Source organism: Aphis gossypii, chromosome 2, assembly GCF_020184175.1.
Source record: "Aphis gossypii isolate Hap1 chromosome 2, ASM2018417v2, whole genome shotgun sequence".
Classification (NCBI taxonomy): domain Eukaryota; kingdom Metazoa; phylum Arthropoda; class Insecta; order Hemiptera; family Aphididae; genus Aphis; species Aphis gossypii.
In genome coordinates this window covers 16,192,803-16,218,293 of record NC_065531.1, presented here as the reverse complement: position 1 = coordinate 16,218,293, position 25,491 = coordinate 16,192,803, and the positions used below count along the sequence as shown (strand labels likewise).

General features: G+C 25.3%; 1 protein-coding gene across 1 annotated transcript; it reads left to right on the top strand.

The window, feature by feature from the left end:
• Window positions 1-1,718: 1,718 nt before the first annotated feature.
• Window positions 1,719-9,902, top strand: LOC114125939 (fatty acyl-CoA reductase wat-like). The gene is made up of 10 exons (XM_027989764.2): window positions 1,719-2,081; window positions 2,886-2,976; window positions 3,065-3,313; window positions 3,422-3,567; window positions 3,675-3,784; window positions 5,172-5,364; window positions 6,130-6,256; window positions 6,357-6,481; window positions 8,958-9,212; window positions 9,308-9,902. Exons 1-10 carry the CDS (start codon window positions 1,966-1,968, stop codon window positions 9,402-9,404), a joined length of 1,509 nt encoding a protein of 502 aa, XP_027845565.2. The 5' UTR covers window positions 1,719-1,965; the 3' UTR covers window positions 9,405-9,902.
• The last annotated feature ends 15,589 nt before the right edge of the window (window positions 9,903-25,491 follow it).

Sequence of the window (25,491 nt, the reverse complement as noted above, 5' to 3'; positions counted from 1 at the left end):
ATCCTTCTCTTTCATTCGAGAAAAAAAAAATTAGAAAATTTACTGAAACAAAGTATAAAATTAAGATTAAAAATGTTTCCAAGGTATGTTAAAGTTTTTACTGGTATTTCAATGTGGTCAATGAAAGAAAAAAGACCAACTATAAACGTGTTGATAGTATTAGATATTTATTAAAATAACCTCAATATTTAAAAAAATCTATTTATTTATTTTACCTACGTAAATTAATAATTATTTTCCTTTTCTTCCACGTCAAAACATATAATACCTAATTAAAATATATTTGAATATTTTTTGTTTACCATTAAAAAAACAGGTAAATGAAGAACTCAACATTTTTAAGAAAAGTAGGACTCAATATTAGTGACGATTTGTAAGCAAAAGTCTTAAAATACTCAGAAAAGCAGGTAAATACTTATATATTCGATACTATATTTTAGTATTTTATCATTTTGCTTAGGACGGATGTACAGATGATATTTATTCCAATTATTATTTTTGAAATCGGATTTCCGTAAATACTCGGAGTTGCTGAATTAAATTGGATGATGATTGCCGTGATTTTTTTGATTTTTTTGCATTATTTAGGAAGTATCATGTATGTTAGTAGTACTATAACGAAGGTATGATATTATATGTTGAACCAGGAAATCATTATGCATACTATTTGTGCAGTAGTTAATATAATTATCTATAGCGGAAGGGAGTCGTCTAATATTTTATGTTAACGTAGTCGTATTATTAAACTAAAGAGACCGATGAAATCTAAAATAAACTCTGTATACATTACAGGGTATTTAATATTTAGATATAGTCATTAGTCACGATTTGTTTTGTTTTTATTGTTCAGCTGCTATGAGTCTAATACTTAAACGGAAGGGCACGATAATTAATTATGAGCCAATCACCCACACATTTAGTTACCTCGACCCAGTCATTCTTATACAGTAGTACATGCACATTTTTTTTTTCATTTTGCATAAATATTTTTTTATGATTTCAATTACAACGTATACATATTATGTATTTAGTTTTTTTCTATTAGCACAATAGGCAATAGCTGATTGTACGATTCCTAAAATCATTTATGTGCACGTGTTAGATTACGACCGCGTTTTGTCAAACTACGATTCTGTAGAAAAATTATGATTTTTTGTTCATTGGTAATTATATTAATATAGAGGTACTAATAGTCGAAGAAGAGATCGCGTGATCTAAATAATTTTTCACTTCTAGCGGTTGTCGATATTATTTTAACCGTTTTACTCAAGTTAATCCATTACAATTTTAACGACGAGAGTGTACTTTGTCTAATTATATAGGCTATTATAATGATTGTTTCTGGTTTTTCAGATTGTAGATTGATTTTTTTTTTTAATAGTACAAAAAACAAAAATAATATCAACACTGTTTTAATGACGTTAATACATATATATTATATCACTAATAATACGTACTTTTGAGTATAAAATTAAGATTTTCTAGTATTGGATACTAAGGTACAAATCGAAACATAAATTTATGAGGAAATTCATAAACATAGAGGATGTTTGTTTACACGCTACTTACACATGTTCAATTAAAAGTATTAAATAAAATTTACATATTTAGTAATATAGGCAACCTTTGTTGGTGTCATGTTTAATTATACACAAATGAGTGTTTCAAAAGTATATTATATAATGTAACATACAAAAACATTCGAGGTTAATGAGAAATGTTTATATTGATCAGAACAGAATAAATCATCATAATATACACGGTTAACGGTATTTATTCTTTTTACGATCAATTATAATTTTAATTCTTATTGACCAAACATTGGCCATCATTTATTCCGTATATGTAGATCCATGTATTTAGTGTTTTTTAAAAACTGTTTAATTCAAGTTAGTGATAGTCTCTTCTGACGCGTACACAGTGCATTACATTTATATTAATTTTTTTTTAAGAAAAAAAAAAACAATGACAAGTAGCGACAAATCGATTAGTGAAATACAACAATTTTTTAAAGGAACTAACGTTTTCGTAACAGGTGCCACCGGATTCATCGGACACGTTTTAGTCGAAAAAATTCTTAGGTAGCTATAAAACATTATGAATAAATTTTTATTCTATAATATATATATTTTAAAGATAAAAGCAATTTATTCATACAGACGTCCAATTGTAGTATGCAATTTTTGAATAACTTTCATGTATAATAAAATATCGCACAGTATAATATATCATTATAGTAACTGGAGTGTAAAAATATAAGAATTGTTCAAAAGATTATTCGTTAAAATTCTATTATTGTTTTTTACATTTACGATTTTTAGTTAGCACCCATGACTGATATAAAGTATTATATGTATTGATTCAACTCATTTTATTTCTTTAATTTTTTTTTATATAGTATTTTATTTAATCATTGTATAGTTACAGAAATGACACAGTTTTAAATTCAATACCTACTCGAGAATTATGAAAATAATATTAAACAGTCAAAATATAAATTTCCATTTTTGCTTGCTTCACTAGAATAATAGGTATACGATTATTGTGAGTACATCAGGTACACCACTGTCCTCTATCAACAAATAAGGGTTGTTGTAATATAACAACAATTACGAATAAAAATATTGATATGATATATAGGTACAGTGATGATTAATTTAATGTTTTATTTATTTTAGTTAAATGAACATGCCGTGTATGATAGATAATCAAACCAAAAATTATACAAACCTTATAGATATAATTGTATTCTTTAGTACTATTTTAGGATTTGTACATTTTTATTTTCTATATTTAGGTACCAGTAAAAATACTTTTGTCTTTTTTAGTTTGTGTACCACGCCTATTATAGTATCTAAATCGTTTTATTATTTTCATTATTTCAGAACATGTTTGGTGAACAAAGTGTACCTTTTAGTCAGATCGAAGAGAAACAAAGACCCGCAGACTAGATTACGTGAAATGTTCAGTTCTACGGTGAGTTTTACGCGCTTTAGTAATACACATGAATTGTGAGTTTGCGATGTTTGAAATTTGTAAATCGTAAAATAATCGATATTTTTAGCTGTTTTCACGACTGCGGGAAGAACAACCGGACTTTATTGAAAAGGTATTGCTTATCACTGGCGATTGCGAGGAACCGAATCTAGGTTTGTCGGTTGCTGACGAAGAATTCATGGTCGCTAATATGGATATTGTTATTCACTGTGCCGCCACGATCAATCTCAACGGACCGCTTAAGCATACGAGTTTCATCAACGTCAGGTCAACTAAAGATTTGCTGTTTATCGCTCGGCGCATGCACAGACTTAAAGTAACTATGACCATTTGGGATGAATTAATTGAAAAACACGTTCAAGCGATTTTGTCATATAATTATTAGTATAAAAAATGTATACGATCGATTTTTCGATGTTTATAGTCATTTGTGTATGTGTCCACTGCGTTTTCGAACCCAAATCAACCGATTACCGAAGAAAAAATTTACGATTGTCACATACAAGGGGACGCTTTGATCAACATGGTCGAAAACATGTCAGATTCACTTTTGAACTCGATAACACCCGAGTAAGTTCCAATACCTATTTTGCCATCCATCGTCTAACGGTATGTTGGACACAATCATTTTGTATATTTCGATATAACTTATTCGAATTATATTATTGCGTTGTAAGATGTTTAGGGTCCTGGCCGAACACGTACACTTTATCAAAATGCATCGCAGAGAATATCGTAAAGCAATATGGTCAAAATATGCCGATATGTATCACTAGACCGTGCATTGGTAACTATAATATCACAATCTTATTAAAGACATACAAAAACGGTTATGTTCGGGAAAATATTGCGTTAAATTCACCACGTCCATACTTTAAGAAACAGTAGTAAAAATTGACCAACAATACAAATTATTAATAATAATTATTATTATTATTATCATCATCGATTGTTATAAGTATTGAAATATTACGTATTACGCATAGCATGATGTTTATATTTGTATAGATTTTTGAATTTCATTAGAATGTGTCAATAAGCGCAAAAATAATTGATCAGGCCCGTGTTTGCAGTACTCAATGGTCAGTAGCCCAGTTAGTTGTATGTGTTAGTACTTGAACTACGTTAATAATAATCTTATAGATAAATTACTAATCATCAGCTACACGACCGAGTGTCCACTGGCTAATACCGGTTACTATTTCCAAAATATCATGCGCGTGGAGTTGGTTTATACGTTTCTAACTTTTACATTTTGATGAATTTAATTATTGTGTATGAAACAATAGGTTTCATTCGATAAACAAAATTATCATGGCCAATAAAAATTAAAAATTAATATTATACAGGTATATTGCATTTGCAAAAAAATCATACTAGATTATCCAGGAATTTAAAGTTAGATATACATACTTATACACGATTTACTATGTTTATATTATGGATTTATATTTTAGATATTCGAGTATCCGACTATATTACTAAATTATTTTTTCTTCAACTAGTGTGAATAATATAAAAAAAAAAAATCCAATATCATATCTATATTTACCCCCTTATATACAATATACATAAATTATTATACGAGCGTGAATATGATTGGTGAATCACCCTGTGATTTTGTTAATTGGATAACATCAAATTATGAAAGGTTAGTTAAAAATATAATTGATAGGACATAGTAGGTATATGTAACTCGATAAAATATAGTAGGTTTGGTTCGATTAATTACTTGTTAATAATACGTTTTGAGTGCCACAATATTGTTCTTACCCTTGATGAGTCAATCTATAATACGTACTATTAATATAAGTATAGTCGTTATATTATTATAAGTATACTTTTGAGTTCTGATAACTGATCGTAGATTATCTAGTAATGATTTTTACGTTTTAGTTGGGCTGTGAGGTGGTTAAGTGTAAAGATGAGAAAGCGATCAAAATATTATAGCTTCAAAACTTGAAAATATCACGAATTTAAAAGATAAATCGTAATAATTTGTAAAATGTTTATAAAAATTTCAATTCCACTTTACTTTGTGTTATGGTATTTTTAAAACTATTCGGCATGAGCTCGATTGTATAAAATCAACGTTTTTGAGTATAAAAATACTTAATATCTATCTTTGATTAAAAATAATGTTATGTACTTATGTCTAATTATGTTTTCAACAGTCATGTTTACAAACGAAGAACCGATATCAGGATGGGCAAATACAATGAAAAGTGTTCCCGGTTTATCTATAGGTTTGGGATTGGGTGCTATACACGTGGTGCAAGCGGATCCTAATATTCGAACAATGATCATACCAGCTGATAATGTGGCGAATATGATTATTACTGCAGCTCATTATGCGTCTAAGACACGGTAAAATCGATAATAATCAGAAACTACGATATTTTAATGAATAACATATTATATTATTTTTAACAAAGATTGAATTTGTAATTTCAAACGTTAAAAATATAAATCAAAGAGACGATTTCTTCATGAATCACGGTATTTGTATAGCATAATATAAATGTCTTAAGATTTTTTTATACTACTGGATAAGATTTTTCATTTTTGGTGCTTTTACTAATTGTACGTGAACTATTTATGTGCACAGGAAAAAATATACTGGTATTGAAACAACATAAGAAGTGTAGAAATGTTTAAAACAACATTTTTCATAAAAATATGAATGAAGTTCTTAACGAATAATTTATCGATTTTTATTTACACTTAAAATGTTTAAATTAAATAAAAAAATTATTATTCAAGTATTCAACTTCAAAAAAACGTATCAAATAACATACCTGGTATAAAGTACACAGGGTTTATTTTCTTTAATTTTTTAATTTTATGAACAGATTTCTAAGATCTTTTTTTTAAATTAAGTTTGTCGGAACTAAGATATTTCTATTTATTATTTTTCAATAATTCGCAACATAAAATAAAACTATCGACATTTTTTACTTTCTTGAAAGTCTCAATACTCAAACCTAATGAGATTATATTATAAGTACATTTAAATTTAAAACGGTGGCCTATACGTGACGTTTGACCGATAAAATAACGTTATATTTAATTATTTTTCATTATTATACTTTATACTGAATAATCTAATTATTTTTTCTTTTCTTTTATTAGTTCAAAACCTATAATTCCAGTATTCAATTACGTTCCACATCATATGGCACCACTATTGACATATGGTCAGAGTATAAAGATGATTATGGATAATATATTGGAAAAAAAATTATTTTCTGAAAAAGAGGTAAATATTTTAACAGTTAATGAAATAGAACAATGATAAAATTAAAAAAATTTAAGTATTATTGTAAATTGCAATAATTAAATTTGTTTTTATGCTACAGTTGTGGAAACCAAACGTGGTTATAGCAAAATCAAAAGTATTATTTAATATACTTTTCTTTATATTCCATTATTTACCAGCCTATTTAGTTGATTGTTGTTTTTGGATCGTGGGAAAAAAACCGAGGTAAAAAGTACATTTGCATTTAATTCATTTATGATAAGTCTACATATAAAAATTTTAAAGTGATAGGAATATTTAAATTATACTTGGCATTTCATAGAAGAATGAAATTATTCGTATACGTTTCGATGTTATAATTTGTACTAAAATACTTAAGATAAATATTTTTTTTATTATTCTATAGGTATGTTATATATATTTGATTTATTGGTCAATATTATTTTTACAATCTTTATACGTGTTAAGGGAGAACTGGGAAAAGTAAATCCTTATCATGGAAATTCCTTGGTTTGTTAAAAATCAGTAATACATTTGATAATGTTAGTTGTAAATTCTTCATAGTACTGACTGTTGAAGTTTGAAAACTTTTTTAAGAGAGAAAACGTTGATTTTTTTCTATACAATTATTTATGATTCGTCGTTTTTAGATTCTGAACGAAGTGATACATGTATTGATTTTACAATGATGTGTTTTTTTTGATTTTTTTTTCTATTTATTTTAAAAATCAAAAATATACAATTCAATGTCAAATATAAATTCAATCATTGACTTAAATATAACTGTATACCGTATAGCATATAGTTGTAAAACTGGAATGCACTTTTAGATTCTTGACGAAGTGATGAATGTATTGATTTTACAATGATGTGTGTCTGTGTACAGCATAACTAGTCGAAATAATGCTTCAATTTCTAACTTCGGGAGTGGTTTCCGATGGCAAAGTGAATATCCTTGGTGCATTATAGAGGTTAAAAGTAAACATTTTCCAACAGTTTTCAAAAAAATCGAAAAAAACAAAAAAAAGTGACGGAAAAACGGGAATTCTTATGCAAAACCAGTTTTTGACCAAATCGATTTTTTTATATGATTGTAACTCAAAAACTAATCACTGTAAATACTTGAAATATTCACCACATGTTTATGTTACTGTTATTAATACATGGCTAAATATTTTGACTTTTTAAAGTTATTTATAAACCACGGAAATTTTCGATTTTTCTGAGAATTTTTTTTTGAAGTGGTGATAAAAAAATTTTGGATGGCCAAAAAAACTTGAAAATTGAATACAAGATTCTTTATGAATGTTCTTATTGTAGTTAAAAGAAATCGAAAATTCGTTAGTCACAATTTTTTTTATAAGTGTTTATAGTTCAAATTTTTACGAAATATATCGAAATCACAAAAATTTGCAAGTAATTTTGAAGTTGAAAAATCATAAAATTGTTTGTGTTTATATCTAAGGATTAAAAATACAAAACTAAGTGTTCCATAAGTTTTGCTTCAAGTAGCTTTTGAGAAAACTCGAAGCATTATTATAGGAAAAGTGCGTTTGAATTTTAATTTTTTACGAAATAGCGTAACGATAACGATTTTAAATATTTGTTATTATTCAAAAGGTTTAAGTCGTAGATACTTGAAAATTTTACCAGTTATTTAGATTGGAATTTTCTTTACATGATTTAATTTTCAAAATATTTTGACTGTTTTTGAGCTATTTATAGACAACTTAAATTTTCAATTTTTCTAAGAATTTGAATTGTCGATACAATTTTTTTGGCTGAGTCAAAATACTTGAAAAATGAATACAGAGTTCCTCATAAGTTATTCTTATGGTGATAAAAAAATTATAAAAATACAAAGACACAATTTTTTTTTAGCATTTGAAGTTCAAATATTAACAAGAATTCGTCAAAATCATGATATTTGCAAATTATTTTGTAGGTATAATTCATAAAAGTTTTTGTATAAGTAGCTAAAAGTTGAAAATTTAATGCAAGATTTTCTATAAGTTCAGCTTGCAATAATTATAAAAGAATTTAAATTTTGGTGTATTCAAGCCATTAAAACACAACCACCTTTTTTACCAACTACTGAAAATTAAATCCTAGGCTGACAAATTATCTTCGTTCAGAATTGTTTTTCGTATACAATAATACCTATCATTGGATTCAAATTTAACACTCCTATAATATATACTTAATAGTGATCTACACGGCACCTAATATACAGCAGAGCGGTACTCACTTTTTTTTTTAAACTTGTGATTTAAAACATTTAATAAATGAATATTTTCTCAATTGAATCATGGACTTAATACATTACATTTCGAAAAGTGTTCGTTTATTTTTCATTTATATCAATATGTATATTATATGTATGTTTGTAAGTTACAGAGTATCTCTACTCGATACTACGACTGTGGTCTTACTAACACACCAACGTGTGTCCGTGTTAATATGTTATTGTGAATGCCTTAACGAGTGAAAATTACTTACCTGTGCTTGCATGTGTTATTTTACTACTTAAATTACTTACTTACTAAGGTTATTGATTGAGGTCTTATTTATTGAAAAATGTTTAATATTTTTTTGATTGAACGAATGAAAGCTTTTAGCAATTTATAATTCACTTGAATGTTAAAATAAAATCAATACTTAGTACATTTAACCTGTAACAAAAACATAATATTTTTTTCAGAGCAACAAAAATTTACAAAAAAGTTAAAATTATGATGGATGATATGAGATATTTTGGTACCACTGATTTTAAATTTGATGACAGAAATTTAAAAGCTCTCATATCATCACAGAGTGATGAAGATAAACAATTATTTAACTTTGATATAACAAATATAAAGTGGGATGAATATTTTTTAAAAAGCATATATGGAATAAAAAAATACATCTTAAAAGACTCGGATGATCTAACAGTTGGCCGAAGACGACACCAAAAGTAATATTTAATGAGTATACGAGTATACATTGTTTAGTAAAATAAACATGTGTCATAATTTAACTCATATATTTTATTTTATGTTTGTTTTGCAGAATTATGGTGGTTTATTATGTGTTTTCTACAATTATTTACGGTTGTCTTTTATATTTATCTTATTTATTATTAAAAATCGTATTTCCTAAAAATTGATGCGTGTCTAAAACACTATAGGTACATTTTACACATTTAGTATTAGATTAACATAAAATTAATTAAAAATTATGTATATTAATTAATTAAAGTTTAGTAATTTTTTAAATGTTAATTTTTATTATATTTTCAATGTGTTTTTTTTTTATTGGGAATTCATTTTTAGTTAGATCTGTATAAAATTTCATCCAGTTCTTAAATTTCCATATAATAATTTGATTATATCAAAAACGTACATATAGATTACAATTTATAAAATGTATAGACCATAAAATATTTTGTAATGCCAAAATAACATTGTATAATTCTTTGATAATCGAAGTTCATTTTTTTTTTTATTTGGTTTCGTAAAAGTAGGTATACCTTTTCTTTTTCCACCTGATCATAAATAAATTGATGGTTCCTCTTTTCTCCCATACGAAAAAAATTAGTACATAGTTAGTGAGTTTGTTTTTATAATGAATAAGTAATTAATAAATATCTAGATACATTAATTAATTTATGTTTGTTTTTTTTTCATTTCACATGAATGTTATATTTGTAATACAGTACATACGTAACACTACGATTATATGGTTTTAAAAGTCATTAGATCTCTGACGAATACCTACTTTTTTATTAATAATCTATTTTATCCACGAAAGTATAAAATAACTCTCAATTAGTTGATGATAATATTTTTTCCTGTCAAAAATTACGATCATTACGAATTAATTACGAAAATCTACGAGTATTTGTATTTATTAGTTTATATTTTTCAATCTATTTATTTGTCTAATTAATCATTTTTTCCCATCTACTAACTACAATATACATTTTTTGAATGTTATCCTATAATTTTTTTATATGATGGAAATGTAAATTGGTGTAAAATGGAAATGTATGGGGCCTTATGACTATATGAAGAAAAAGAGAAACCTACTTTTTCTTTTAACGGGAACGAGTAAATTATTATTTTTTTATTGTAGTCACTATTATTTCACACCATGATTTATATTCTGTATGTAAATTATCCTTTACTAAATCAACTTTATTTATTTTTCTTAAAAGTAGTTCTTGTGCACGTAATTATTTATTTTAGAGAAAAATATATTTATTTTGTGATAATGAATAATTAATTTTATACCTATCTAGCCATTTAAACGCGAAATTCTATACATTAGTTTTACATTATTATGTAAATTATAATGAGTTACAATATTCTAATTACCTAGATACAATTATTATTGTGTTTTATTATATTTAGTATATTTGACGTAAAATGTAAAAATTTGCTTTATACCTTTTAATTTTTCATAAATAATTGGGGAACTTAATATGTTCGGCGAAGCTTATTGTGTTCATAATTATGAAATGAAAGAATTGCTATGTATCAAAAATTAAATGTAAAGTTGATGGTGGATTAACCAAAAATTAAGGATAACATATAAAATACTAGCTGTCACCTGCGTGCTCCGCCCCATGGATAGTTGTTTGCAAATTGTGGGGCTGTTTCTTTGTCTTATAGTTATTTTGATCATAAAATGCTATAAAGTGTACATACTTTATACCTACATAAAATAATAATAATTTAAGGTGTTTATAAATTCTCATAAATATACTTATAGATAATAAAAATAATTTTTTTCTCACATTAAAAACATTATTCTTACACCTGGGAAATATATTATATTATAATATTATAATGTCGCGGTTAAATGAATAACAATAATAATGATTATTAAACAACAAAATGGTGTAGGTCTTAGCATCATACAGCCAATCAGAGCACTATAGACTTACTATACTACTTTTCTATTGATTATTATAATTATTGGATGTGTTTTAATCTATCTTAATTACTCGAGTCTCAAGATTAAGTACGTCACTCGTACTTAGAACGCAGTGATTTATAATACTCCAAACCCCACAGGACTGTTCAAAGCACCGAGCCGTTGTCAAATCTTATATTATACGTCGACAATAATAAGTGATTCATCGTCGATTTTATATACACATTCCTTGGTGGGTCATGGTTTAACTAGGTATGCTTTAAACAATTATTTTAATATATTATCATATATACTACATATACGTTGAAATTCAAATTTTAAAGGAAAGACAAAAAACTTATTTTGTGTAACTTAGTAACTTATTATGTTCCCTTTTCGAAATAAATGAAATCAAGATACACATAGGTACTGTTATTATAGGAAAACGTAGATATGTGTTTTTCACGCCAAATAGTGTGTTTAGATACAAATAGCATATTTCTGTAAAAATCTTAAAATTTTAAAATATTGGACATGTTTCTTAACAAAAGTTGTACTAAAACCTCCATCAACCTGTCAGTTATAACAATAAAAATTTTGCTGGCGATAAATTGAACGGTGTGGATTCGTATGCGTGCTTGACAAAAAATTCCGTGACTGGCTTTTGTAGTACAGATTACGTTAAAATACAATTATTTTTCTTAAAATTTTCAAAATTTTTATAGTTTTTTAAATAACGAGTGTTACTTATTATTAGGGCTCAAATTTTAAAACATATGCTAATTTTTTATATATGAGATATAAATCTAATTTTTGTACATAAATTCGTTTTACGTCATCTTATTCCAAATAAACCAATTTGTTTTTGCTTTTTTTATGTAAATGCTTTTTTATTGTTTCTTTTAAATTATTCCAGTTGTGAATTTTTCATATGTTTATTATGCTATTCTAATAATAATAAAAAAAATTAATAAGAAATGTAAAAACCCAGAATGCATATTTTGAATTATTATTGTTTTCGTTATCGGCTTGTTGATTAAATTTATTAAACGTACCGATTTTCGATTGACATATTATAGTCTGCAGTACTTATACGGTCAGTATGCTTTTAAAAATATTTTGATTTTTTTTTTGTTATTTAAAGACCACTTAAATTTTCGATTTTTCTGAGTACTTTTTTTGAAGTGTCAATAAAAAAATGTTGGATGCTCAAAACAACTTGAAAATTTAATATAAGGTTTCTTAAAAGTTTTTCTTTTTTTAATTATTGTATAACTATTAATGCGAGCAAACTTGACTTCAAATCATTTATGTGACCATAAAATAATGCTAGTCGTGATTTTCGATTTATATACAAAATTGATAGAACAACTTGCACGTGTAGATTGATCTTGAATATACATTTTGGTTGTAAAATGCAATCAAAATAAATCGAAAAATGAATAAAAGTGATGCTGTTAATTTATTAAACGTTTATATATACATATATATTAAGTATCAAGGTATAAATATTATTATTATATGGTGGATTATATGAAACTTAAACTGCTCGATAAAATACGAGTATATTATGTACAGTTGAGCATACATTATTTTACCAATAAATATTTACCTTCTGATAGAAATACGACAATATCGTACTTGAAACTAAAAACCAAAAATGGGTTATTTTTATTTTATACTCTGGCCATCTATAAAGATTAACAGATATTTATTTAAAATGGGTGAATCGTATATAAATTAATGTGCGAGTATATATAGAAACAAATACACAAATTATTGTTAAATATAAACTTCTTGATGAACCCAGGGATAGGTGCTAAATATAAGGTAATTGAATAAATTTGCATCAATTAGTGATCAGTATTTTAAAATAATTTAATTATGAATATTGAGTATTTTTGTAGGTATTTTATGTTAACAATTTATTTAAATTTGATAGTTATTACATTTCAATTTTTTATGCAAATGTAAATTCTTTTTTTTTAACTTAATATTTTGTTTCCATACTTGAGTAAAAAATTAATTGAAATAAGTTACACATTTCTAGATCATTACATGAATATTAAAACTTAAATGATTTAAAAACATAAAATAAAATAGAATAATATTCGCATTTGACTCTAGTTGTACAATATAAATTTTATAATTTGTTACCAATGACATTTTAACTACTACACAAATATTCACAAATACATTTTTTATACGTTTGGGGTGGTATAAACCAATAGGGGTACCTCACCAAGGATTTAAATCCCTTATTGTGTGCGCGCCTGACTTTTTTTAATGTTTATATTGAATTATAATTATTAAGTAGACAACAATCTCGATGAATGAATGTTGTATTTATATAAATACTGAATATTAGGTTATTGTTAATAGCTTTTTAGACGAAATTAACGAAGTATCACCATTTATCACCACTTCCATACTGATATAAATCAGAGGAGTGTTATTGTTATATCACTAAAATTAACATTTTATAGTTTGGCGAGTTTGTACACTGAAAATTTTAATCGATGCTTAAACAGTCGAACACTCTTATTATTTATACCTATATATAAATTGTTTTTGCATGCTTATACATGATCATCCCGCCCATTAACTATTTGAACAACTCAGATAAAGAATGTGTTTGCAATTAAAATTGTTACCTTATTAACCACAGGGTCTTACAAATTTCACAACTGATGACGTCTTTGACGGCGATATCATATCGACCACTAGTAAAGTCTCATTACATCGAATCTAATAAGGAGACCAATCAGAGAGTATCGTTTCACACGGAAATTACGCGAGTACGGAAGGAGTGGAAGAACACCTTTATCATTTCATTCATCACTATCGAAAACGTGAATTACATTTGCACGTATGATTATGAAGGTATTATTTATGCGTAATAACTAATAATCAATTAAAAAATGAATTCCGAAAAATTATAACGATCAAACGATTTTCGTCTAATCTGAAAACCGTGAGTGAATAACTATAGGTTACCTCGTGTGTGATAATAACGTCCGTATAAAATATATATATAATACATATTATGATGTTATCCGAATATCAATGTCCTTGGTCCGCAACACACCGTACACCATTGGAAATATTTTTCACCGCTGCCGTTGTGTTATAATAAGATCGAATTTTATTTGCATAAATAGATGGTTATTACGGCGCAAACGAAAGATATTGTATCCGTAATAACCACGCGATTTAAGTTTAACCTTGTAAGCGCGGTGGCCATCACCGTCTTTATCCGTTTTCAGATTTACGCAGTTATGACTATTGTTTAAGTATTTTAGAACAGTCTTGTTCGCACTATGTCCTTTCAATTCCCAGCATAAGGAACCTATAATTACATAGTATATAGATATTTTATAACGTATTGCTAGATGCCATGGTTTTAGCTGGTGAATATAGATAATTTAAACGGAAATACGGAATACCGTGTACGATATTATGTACATTTATAATGTTAATGACATTTATTGTACGGTATAGTACAGATATTAATATAAAACTTATTATGAATTGATAATACACTTTTGCAATTTTTTATTGATTTAAGTGAAAAAAAAATAACATGTTTATAACATATGTTTTGTGACTTAATGATAGTGTGTAGTATAATTGAAATTAGTATAATATGATAGGATAGGTATTGGAATTGATCTGTATTGCATACCTATTTAAGGATTAAACTAATTTTTAATAAGATTATTTTCTAAAATTCTTAATATTATATTATTTATGTTACGTATGTGGTATACTTATTATTTTTTTATAATGTGTTGGAATGGTATAAAACTATAAATAATTTTCATAATATTAGCAATGGTGATTTTGAATTCTAAATTCTGAATTTCTGATTTCTGAGGAAGTGATTACGTAAGTGATTTTAATCACTCCATTAATAAAAAATATATATCATATACATCACAAAAAAGCGTTGTTTTTAAATGCCGAATAAATGCTATTAAGATACTCGTACGAAAAAATTATGAAAAAAAAATATGAATCATTTTCGTTCAAATGCAAAAGTAAAGTTAAGGTAAAAATAGATTAAACCGTTAAAAATTTTAGACGACATAATTGAATGAAATTCAAATATTTTGTTTACGGATTTGTCTATAGTAATTCAAAAAGAAAGAAAAAATGTGTATAGGTATTTTTCTTTTATATAAAAATCACGATGATATATAAATAATCAATAATTGTTTTGTTAAATCAGAAAGGAAATGTTTAACAGTTTTTAAATACGTGTATTATTACGGTTTATGAATTTTAATTCAATGCTAAATTATCACACATGCATAATATTATAATAATCGATAAAATAAAAACTGTTTATTATATAACTATTATAGATTTTAATAGATACGATTATTTTTTCAAAATGTTATTAGGTATTTTTAAAAATAAAATATGATTGAAAGTTACCATAACTACATCTGATGTATATTGCATATATATTATATATATATTAAAATTATTAGGTATATATATATATATATATATATATATTATAGCTGTAATTGTACATCTCGTTATAGTACCTAATTACTACCTATATAATTAATAATTATCGATGTCGAGCAACAAACTTGGAATTAGGGTCAATTTACCTATATGTTTTTTAGCGAGTTTTTATAGTTTAAATTATTGTTTTGGAGCATATAGTTACATAAGTTTTAAGTGTTGAAACATTCTGAATAATGATGTTTTTGTTTAATTTCTATTAATATAATAATATGTATTCTTTTTAAGGAAACTGAAGTCATTTATGGAAATTCACTTTTTATAACATTAATAATATGATTGAATAATAAACATCGCAGATAGAATTTATGCGAATTTAAAATGTAACGAAAAATTGTATAAGGTTGGTAACTAGAATATAATATTTTAAGGTCTGTTGCATAATTTATAGAAAAATCAGTACCTGCATCAATACTTTAATTTATTTCGTTTACGGTCTGTGATTTAAGGAAACAATTAACAATTAAGTTTGGTGGCCTTACAAATAAACTTATTATTATTTGATACAGTGATGTAGACTTCTTCGTACATGTTTTTTTGTACAGTTTTTCACTAGGTATTTCTTTACCTACCAATTTTATAGCTTGTAGTGCAGTTAAACAATTTAAAAAAATAAAGTTTCATATTTTGAATATAAATTTTGTAAATTAACCTTTGTTAAAAAAATGTGTTGCATAATTAATATCACCGATTTTGCTAATTTTTTTTTAGTGTCATCCAGTTATTAAGAAAATTACAGACAACTTTTATTTTTGAGCCACAAAGTAAGTAATAAATATAATTTTCTATCAAAAGCCAACTTCAAATCTTAAGATTGAAGCATTTGCTTCTACCATAAAAAGTTTAAACACACAACATAAAAACAAATCATTCTATAACCATTATATTCATTGTTCTACTCAATTTAATTTATTGCATTTTTATCATAAAAAGCGAAAGTTCAACTCAATATAATATTTTAGCTTTGACACATAGTGGCGTACAATAGAAATATTCCAACAAAAATATACAAGTAGATTATAAAAACGGTAAGTCATCCTTATCCTCAATTTGTATTATTAAGCAAACAACTTATATAACTATAGGCCTAATTATACACTACTTATATGTATGTGTTTTAGTATATTTTGCAAAGTAATTCATTGAATTAAAAATTAATCATAACGCACATATTATGGTCTTTTGTTTTTAGATTATTCCTAGACGCATCAAGAATGTAATTTGTTTATAATGTTGTCTGTTTTTTGTTTTTTGTTTTATTATGTTATTATTTGTTATACATATTAGGAAGTCATTAATAAACATTTATGAGCATAAATTTGACATTTTTAACTCACAAAGTAATATCAAGAACTGAAAATGCAAAAACTACAAAATCTAGTTAGGAGGATCTAGGGAGGTTGATTCAAAATTTACAATAATATCAAATATAATGATTGATGATATATTTTTATATTTATTCAAACTCAAAAAACAGTACATTTTATATGTTATAATTTGTCTTTTGTTTTAAAAACGACGATAATATTTTTACTTTGTCTTACAAAAAAGATTTTGAGTGATGCTATTGAGATGTCGCGTATTTATATAGGAATTATTTCTAAGAATATCATACGTTTCAAGAAGTCGGGCCAACGTCCGACCTCAGATAGCTAGGGTTCGTCGCCACTAGATTAATTATCATAATATGGAATTTTGTTAGGCACATGATTTGCATTACAAATTGTATCAGTAAAATATTTTGCCACGTCATAAAACCATTTTAGGTAATTTATTCACTGTTCGATTATTAATGTATTATTAGTTATATATGTGTAGTGAATCATAAGCAATAGCCAATAGCCAATAAAATGGATACTTTTTTATGTACACATATTACTATATCTAAAAAACGATTGATAATTACAATTTTTAATTTTAATTTTAATCGATATAAAATACTATAATATATGCGTAAGTTGACATTGAAAATAACCCTATATGGCTTCATTATATAATAATAATGAACATTGTGGTAGTGCATAAAAATTTAATTTAATAATTATAACAACAGTCATATTTTTTTTAAATAATTTTATAAAAAAATTAATAAGCTATATTTTACAATTATATTATAGATATAGAATTAAATTCCGCACAAGTAAATGCAATTTTGTAAATAAGTAATAATATGATATATTATAAGGAAGTACTTCCTTATAATTTAATGCTCTTTGATTAATATTATTATACTATATTATAGTTTTTTTTTTTTTTGTAGATATATTTTATTAATTTTGAAAATTTAGAATACTTAGAAGATACGTGTACGCTTTATGCATATATCTTATAATAATTTCAAATATATCAATTTTATATATTTTAAAGGAATTATCTATCTATAATCTGTATACTCTATATAGTTTATATTATGAATAACCTTCTAAGTTTTCATTCCAAAATTATTTGGTTTGTATGCGTTTCTAATGTTTCCATAGGCACAAGTTCGTAATTTATTTCTTACTTCCTGAAATACTTAATAATTTGTAGATACCTACAGTTTGAAACGTTCTATGTTAAATATTAGTAAGACATTGTTGTTAATTATAATACAGTGCATAGACCTCCTATTAAATCACCTGAAGGTTGATAAAAAATATAATATATAAATAATATACTTATTTAAAATTATACACGCAATGGAAAAAAAAATAATGCTTTAACTATACCTACACATAGTACAATAATATTTAAGTATAAGTATTAAGTACGTATACAAAAATAATTGATAATATGAATATATATTTTTCTATTTATTCTTAATCATTGATTATAATAATTGACAACCCATAGGCTATATTATCAATGATATTGATTTAAACTAAGTACGTATACGTATTTTTTTTAACAGCTGTAGTAAAAATATAAATAAATACATGTATTTAAAAGATTTTAGGTATAATATTTTACTGAATATTCACAGAATTGTACAAGTGTACAAAGTTTTCCGTTTAAACACACTTTTTATTACTATTTTAATGCGCTTAGTATTTACGATATAATAAGGACTATATTAATACCTACCTAACTGTAGGTTACCAAAAATCTTTTTGAATATGTATTCGAGTGAATTCTAAGTTAACTATCAAAACAGATTTTTGTTTATGATTGTCAGAGTTCATATTAAAAAAAAATCCGTAACCTTTAGTATTTATTTATGTTCAATTTAAAAACTTTAAATAATTTTCATGTATCTTAAATGATAAGGCTATATGTATATGTTATATTCCGATTTTAAATTTGGCGAGAAGAAAGTTAATTTTAATATTGGTTTTCTAAAATATAATATATAGTATTATAGTTGAAAAGTTTTAAATAAATTTAAAAATTATATTAACATATTATAGTATTTAGATTTAATAACATGATATACATTGATTTACTTTGCGATAAAAATCGATTAGTAAACCATACACCTTAGTTATATTATTGTTAACTATAATTCTACACAATATAATTTATCATAATATTATTATATATTTTAAAACAGAAATATCTGTAAAATATTTGAAAGTTAGATGGGCGAATTTTAAGGTCAAAGTTTGAAAACAACTAGTTGATTTGGGTATACATCTTCTTTTTAGTTTTATTGTTAAATAATATTGTTGTGCAAATGATGTAAGATCGTTTAAACAGCTGATGCGCAAATGATGTATATAACCCAAAAATCAAACGATGCATAAAAGTCTTAAAAAAATAAAAAAAAGGTTAAAATTAACAATAGCGATGCACTAACGACAAACTGTAGTGGTTGTTGGCATAGTAAGACAATTATTTAAAAAACGACATAAACATGTAAAATATAATAAGTCTGACATCACTAAAAACCATAAAATTGTTAACACAAAATATTAAAAGTAGGAATTTGTACGCTAAACTGATTTTTGACAAAATTTCATTCTTTCTTTTTTTTATTGGAATTCAAAAACGAATAACCATTGAAACTTGAAATTCGTAAATGATATAATTTCCTAAATTTGATATTCTAGACAATTATTGAATTTTTTTTATAAATGTTGATAAAAAATTCTTAATAAGTTGTTCGTTTTTCCAATTAAAAAAAATACAAAAATTTATAATCAATATTTTTTTATAAGCATTTAAAGTTAGAATTTTGAAAAAATCTCAAAAATAACAAATTATTTTGTAGTTGAATATTCATACAATTTTTTTTATCTATATCAAAGGTTTGAAAATTTAATAAAAGCTTTTTATTAGTTTTTAAACCTCAATTAAAAAATTATTCGTGAGGGCTTAATCGTCGTTCGCCAATAACAAGTTTATGAAACAGGAAATTCCATTTTAAATAAAGATTATGTATAATATTTTGTAAATCAGTGTTTTAATTAGATTAGATGGTTAAAAAATAACGAAATATAATACGTTAATTATATGCTAATGTATGGATCAAACAAGCTAAACTGCATCAGAGGCGGTTTGAAGAATTACATCTTACCGGGGCAGATAAATTTAAACCACCCACCTACCCTAAAAACAATTGTTCTCGCTTCGATGTTACTATTAAATTCTATTAAGTTTCATTTTACTAAGCTATTGAGCACTGCCCCACTGATCAGTGACCACTCACCCACTCATTCCAATTTTTTTTTACCGGGGCGCCGTCCTCATAGGAGGTGCTTACAAGCCACCTCTGAACTGCACCCCATGTTATATAAATTATATGAGTATAAAAAAAATCGGTAAAAAAGTTCATTTAGTTCGCTAGAGGTGTAACTAGAAAAAAAATTGCTCAGTAAGTTGCATCACCCATTGTAAAAATAATTATTTTTATGAAATCGTGTTGCATTTTATTTAAATTTATAGATATAGGTACGTAGTATACACATAATATAATATATAATATATATCTCATATCTTTGTGATGGTGTTCGCTTTATTGTAAATCTGTTTTATGTATTGTGAAATTGTAATACTATGTATACCTATATAATATATATTTAAGATTGGTGATTGAAGTGTAGTAATATTCGTATTTTTTTTTAAACATTGTCGTCTGACACTCTGAAACTAAAGTACAATTTTTTTCTAATTATTAAAACCATTCTCAATGCTAATAATGAGTACATTAGACATTGGTATTACCTACATTGTTTAACTACAGTTACGAACAATGACATATCCAAGCAGTTAAAAAAACTAATGTAAATTTTCTAATAAAATAAAATAAGAAAGATCAAAATCATTGTGATCGAAAACTTTAATAAAAATGTATAACAATTTATGCATGAGATATACGTCGTGTAAAACTATTAATATTTCAACAATTTTTAAGTTAATAACACCACAATACATACCTTGGATAATTAGATGATAACTAAAGTTTATTTTTTCAATGAAATATTATTAACCATTCTTTATTTTATTACTATCGTATAATTTTACTTTAAAATTTCAGAAATCCTGGATATGTACCACAATTTTTTTTAACTAAAAACAAAACATAAATTAGATCTAATATTCTTAGACATTGTTAATCATAGTATTATACAACAGTATAATACAGTCATCGAGAGACGAATAATTAGTGACCTGTTAATCTAGTAAGCACTATACATTTTATATATTATATACTTACACAATATATATTTGTGAAGTTCATAATAAATTACAATCTAATAGAATACTTACCTTGAGGTATTATTATATATGTTAGATTGGCCGATTATACCTTTATTAATATTTTATAATCAATAGTAAATTGGTATTTTTTGTTTATATTAAATTGTATCAATAATTCTGGCGATAAGTTTTACATTTTTCTCGACAACATTATTATTGAATATATTATATTAATATCAAATATCAAATATTAATAAATTATCCGAAATCATTAAGTTATGAATTATGGAAATTATTAAAGGATAAAAAATGAACACAAAAACATTTAAATACACAAATAATGCAAATGATCTTATTGTAATTCTTTACTTTACTTTTTGTTCCAATATAAAAAATTAAATAAAAAATTTCTGCAATCCTGTATAATTGGCTAATTGCGTAAAATTAAATTACGCTACCAAACATACGTATTGTGTAGGTTTAATATGTATACAGTAGTTCAAACGAAATGGACTTCAGGATCGCCGAGAAAAACCAGTAAGCACTTGTGTGTTGTTGTTTTTTTTTTCATTTTATTCTTCAAGAAAATAATGGGTCCCACTGGACATGTTTATGTGGGTCTTATACTATAAACATGAGCAACAAGTAGAAAAAAATGACATTAATATAATATAATATTGGATAAATAATACCAATACAAAATATATAAAAGTATAATAATAAAAATAAGTACCTACTAATTGGCTATAATCACTCATACATTATATCAGTTAGCAGACGGATCGTGTAAACACTTTAAACCTAAAATCTATAATATTCACACAGATTACGTAAATTGAAAATTTCTATTAAATTTGGTTTATAATTTAGCTATAAGTGAAAAATGTCAAAAGAAAAATATAATATTTAAAACGATTACATATATAATGATGATAATAACGATATAATGACATGCAACCACATCAAACACGTTTGCAATAGGTATATAATATATTAATATATTAATAATAATGATTTGAAGATTGGCTAACAATTGAATAATAATAGAAAATATATGACGACATAATTTATACTGATATTAAAAAACATTTAATACAGTAGACTATAAAATAATACTATTAAGTTAGTTGTGTTTGTATTTTTAATTGAACTCAGCAAATTCAAACGCATTCGATCTTATATGAACCTTTTGATATCCTCCAAGGGGGACAAATGACAATACTTTATTGTTATGTAAATTATTTGTTAATGAATTAAATGAAGTCTTTAATGTTTGTAAAATGTTAATACTTGATGATTGTCATAAATTATTTTGTACTCATAAAGATTTATACAGATTATTGTGGCGTACTGGCATAGTTTAAATTATCTTACCATAAATTTTACAACATTTTCCAAGTCCCTTTTACGTATCTAGGAAATCCATTAATTTTTAATTATAATATTGATAATGTTGAATAAAGAATTGTAAACTCGGGTAAAGATTTGAGTATCGTTTCGACACGCTATCTTTTGCTTAAATTATATATTAGCATGGTATTTAGTAAAACACTTGGGCTATTATTTAAAAAAAATAGTATTTGTAAAAACGTAATTGATGGATTTTGTTATTTTTCATATTTCTTGGAAAACCCTTACCTGTAGTGCTTATTACTTAGTCTATTCTATATTAGAATATATCAAAGTAGTTTGGAATACATCTAAAATCAGATTAAAAAATAATCTAGAAAACAATTTAGGGGGTTTTCTTTGAATGATATTTTTAAATTATGTATGGACAGTATTGTTTAATAAATTTCATAGAGAAACGATATGGTTTAACACCTTAAGCTAAAATATATGGGAAATAATAAATTTAATTTTCATTTTTTAACTGGTAAATAATATGATTGATTATTCAGAAATCTTAGAAAAAATGTCTTGGGTAAAAGTGTTGTACGTATTCGAAATTTGTTCCCATCATAATATGTATATTGTATATTCTTATTTTTTATTTTTGAAATTATTGATGACGCGACCTACCTATAGTACCTACTTATTTATATTTTTCACACAATAACCTCGCAAAGCTACTACTAACGTAGCATTGCTTTATCTTAATACGCGTGGCTCTATTGATTTACAATAAATTATGACACCCACATGATCGTTTAATACTGTTTTTATAATTTATGTTCTTACGTACGAAAGCGATAATAGGTGGATGGATATAGGTTGCACGTCATGACCAATTTGAGGTTATTTGTGTTTCGTATTTACAAACCAATTATTGTTTTATTCACACTATTTTTTTTTTTTTTAAGTGAATCATTCGATTTATTTATCTCTGTATTATATAAAAAGATTTTCTATACTTTTATTTTTACCTTCCTCGTGTTTAATCACTTTTTTTTTTTTGTTATAAATCCGTAGATTTGTTTGTTGCAGCTCTCCATGCTTCTCTATCGTAGCATAATTCTTTTAGGTCCTTGTAACTTCCCTTATTCGTATCCTGCATTATCTGCGTCATGTATTCAGCTCTTGGTCACTGAGTATATTAAATATATCGAATGCAAATAATTTAATTGTTTTAAGTCTACGCAATAACATTTAAAGTAATATTTATTGTATTAATATTGACTAATATTTTTTAATTTTACTCATATACATCAAAATTTAATTTTTTTAATTTATAAAGTATTATATATTATACAATTAAATACTAAGATAATTAGATTATAGAAGATGGGATTAATAAAGTTTTTGTTTTCCTAAATTCAATAATGTACTAAAGGGTATAGGTTAGTACCAGTAAAGTTGCTCCCGGTTTAGACTTAAGCCCGGGAGCAATAGCTATAGGAATGAACTATAAAATATAATATTATACACTACTTATATAACAATACATTAATCTAGTATACAAAGATTTGGTCAAGTATGGCCGTACCTACTTACATTTTTTTCTTTGAATAATTGTATTTTTAGCGTAGTTTACTCATCGATTTTTGAATCACGAGGATCGGTTTACACATGACGACAATGGTTTTTTTTTTTTTTTTTTGAACAAGGCCGTGAATCGTGAATGGCTTTAAATTCCTACTGCAGACCACTAATTGTATATATTAAACGTATAGGTACACTCGTGCAGACAACTGCAGTCCGCAGACTTCAAAAAGTTATTCACACCGGATCAGACGTAGCTAAATCCATTGGATGTAAATTTACCGGCGGCGGTTCGTAGTGGTTTAGATAATTGCATTATTTTTTATTTTCGGATGATGTTGTTGTTATTGTTGTTGTTGTTGTTGTTGTTATTCTGAAAATTCCGGTTACCATTGTGACGTACATCGTTAGAAAATCGAAATTATTATACTGTAACCAATACACCGTATCCCACACCCACGGGATATACGTATTCATTTTAATATAATTACGAGGAAAATATAATTATAATTCATAATTAATAATAATCGTCCAATAAGTGCGTCACGTTTAATTCATTTTTTGTTTTCTAAAATCGTCTATATTAAGTAACTGGAAATATTCATATTCATGGTTGTATGTATTATTACTTTTATTATACATTTCTATTTTTAGTCAAATTAAAAATTCAAATTAATAGATTTTGGAAATTTTTAATTGATTATATACAGCTGATTTTTCACGACTATTTTACTTTTCAAGTAGGTACCTATTCCAATAAGTAATAACCAAATGAGCAAGTCATTTGGGTATAAATATCTATCCCGATGACTGTTATATTTTTAAAATATTTATATTTTATATGCATATTTACTGTTCCTTTGACTATTGTGTCACAACTATTGATAAATGATAATCATTGAAGAGCAACAGTGGACAGTGAGACCAATAATAATTTTACAAGTATTATACGTTTCAACGAAATTTAAAGTAAGCACCAGTATAATTATCAATTATTGACAAAGTGCATCAGTCGTGGAAATGTGGTTTTAGAATCAGAATATTTTAATGAAATTAGACATTTTAATAATCGTATTCATTATAAATAAAGTTGTATTATTTTTATAGAATTGGAAAATATTTTTTATTATGTTAATTAAAATTTTTATATTTTATAAATAAAACAAAAGTACTACAATTTGAAAAAAAATGGATTTATGTGCGAAATTTTCATCCACGTAAAAGCTATACCTATTTATTAGGTTTAGTAAAATAGT

Excerpts from the sequence above, each read along its gene's own strand:
- LOC114125939 (XM_027989764.2), top strand. The coding sequence starts at position 1,966 with ATGACAAGTAGCGACAAATCGATTAGTGAAATACAACAATTTTTTAAA. Across the intron at positions 2,977-3,064 it reads GTGAAATGTTCAGTTCTACG|CTGTTTTCACGACTGCGGGA; the intron begins GTGAGTTTTACG and ends CGATATTTTTAG. Across the intron at positions 3,314-3,421 it reads GGCGCATGCACAGACTTAAA|TCATTTGTGTATGTGTCCAC; the intron begins GTAACTATGACC and ends CGATGTTTATAG.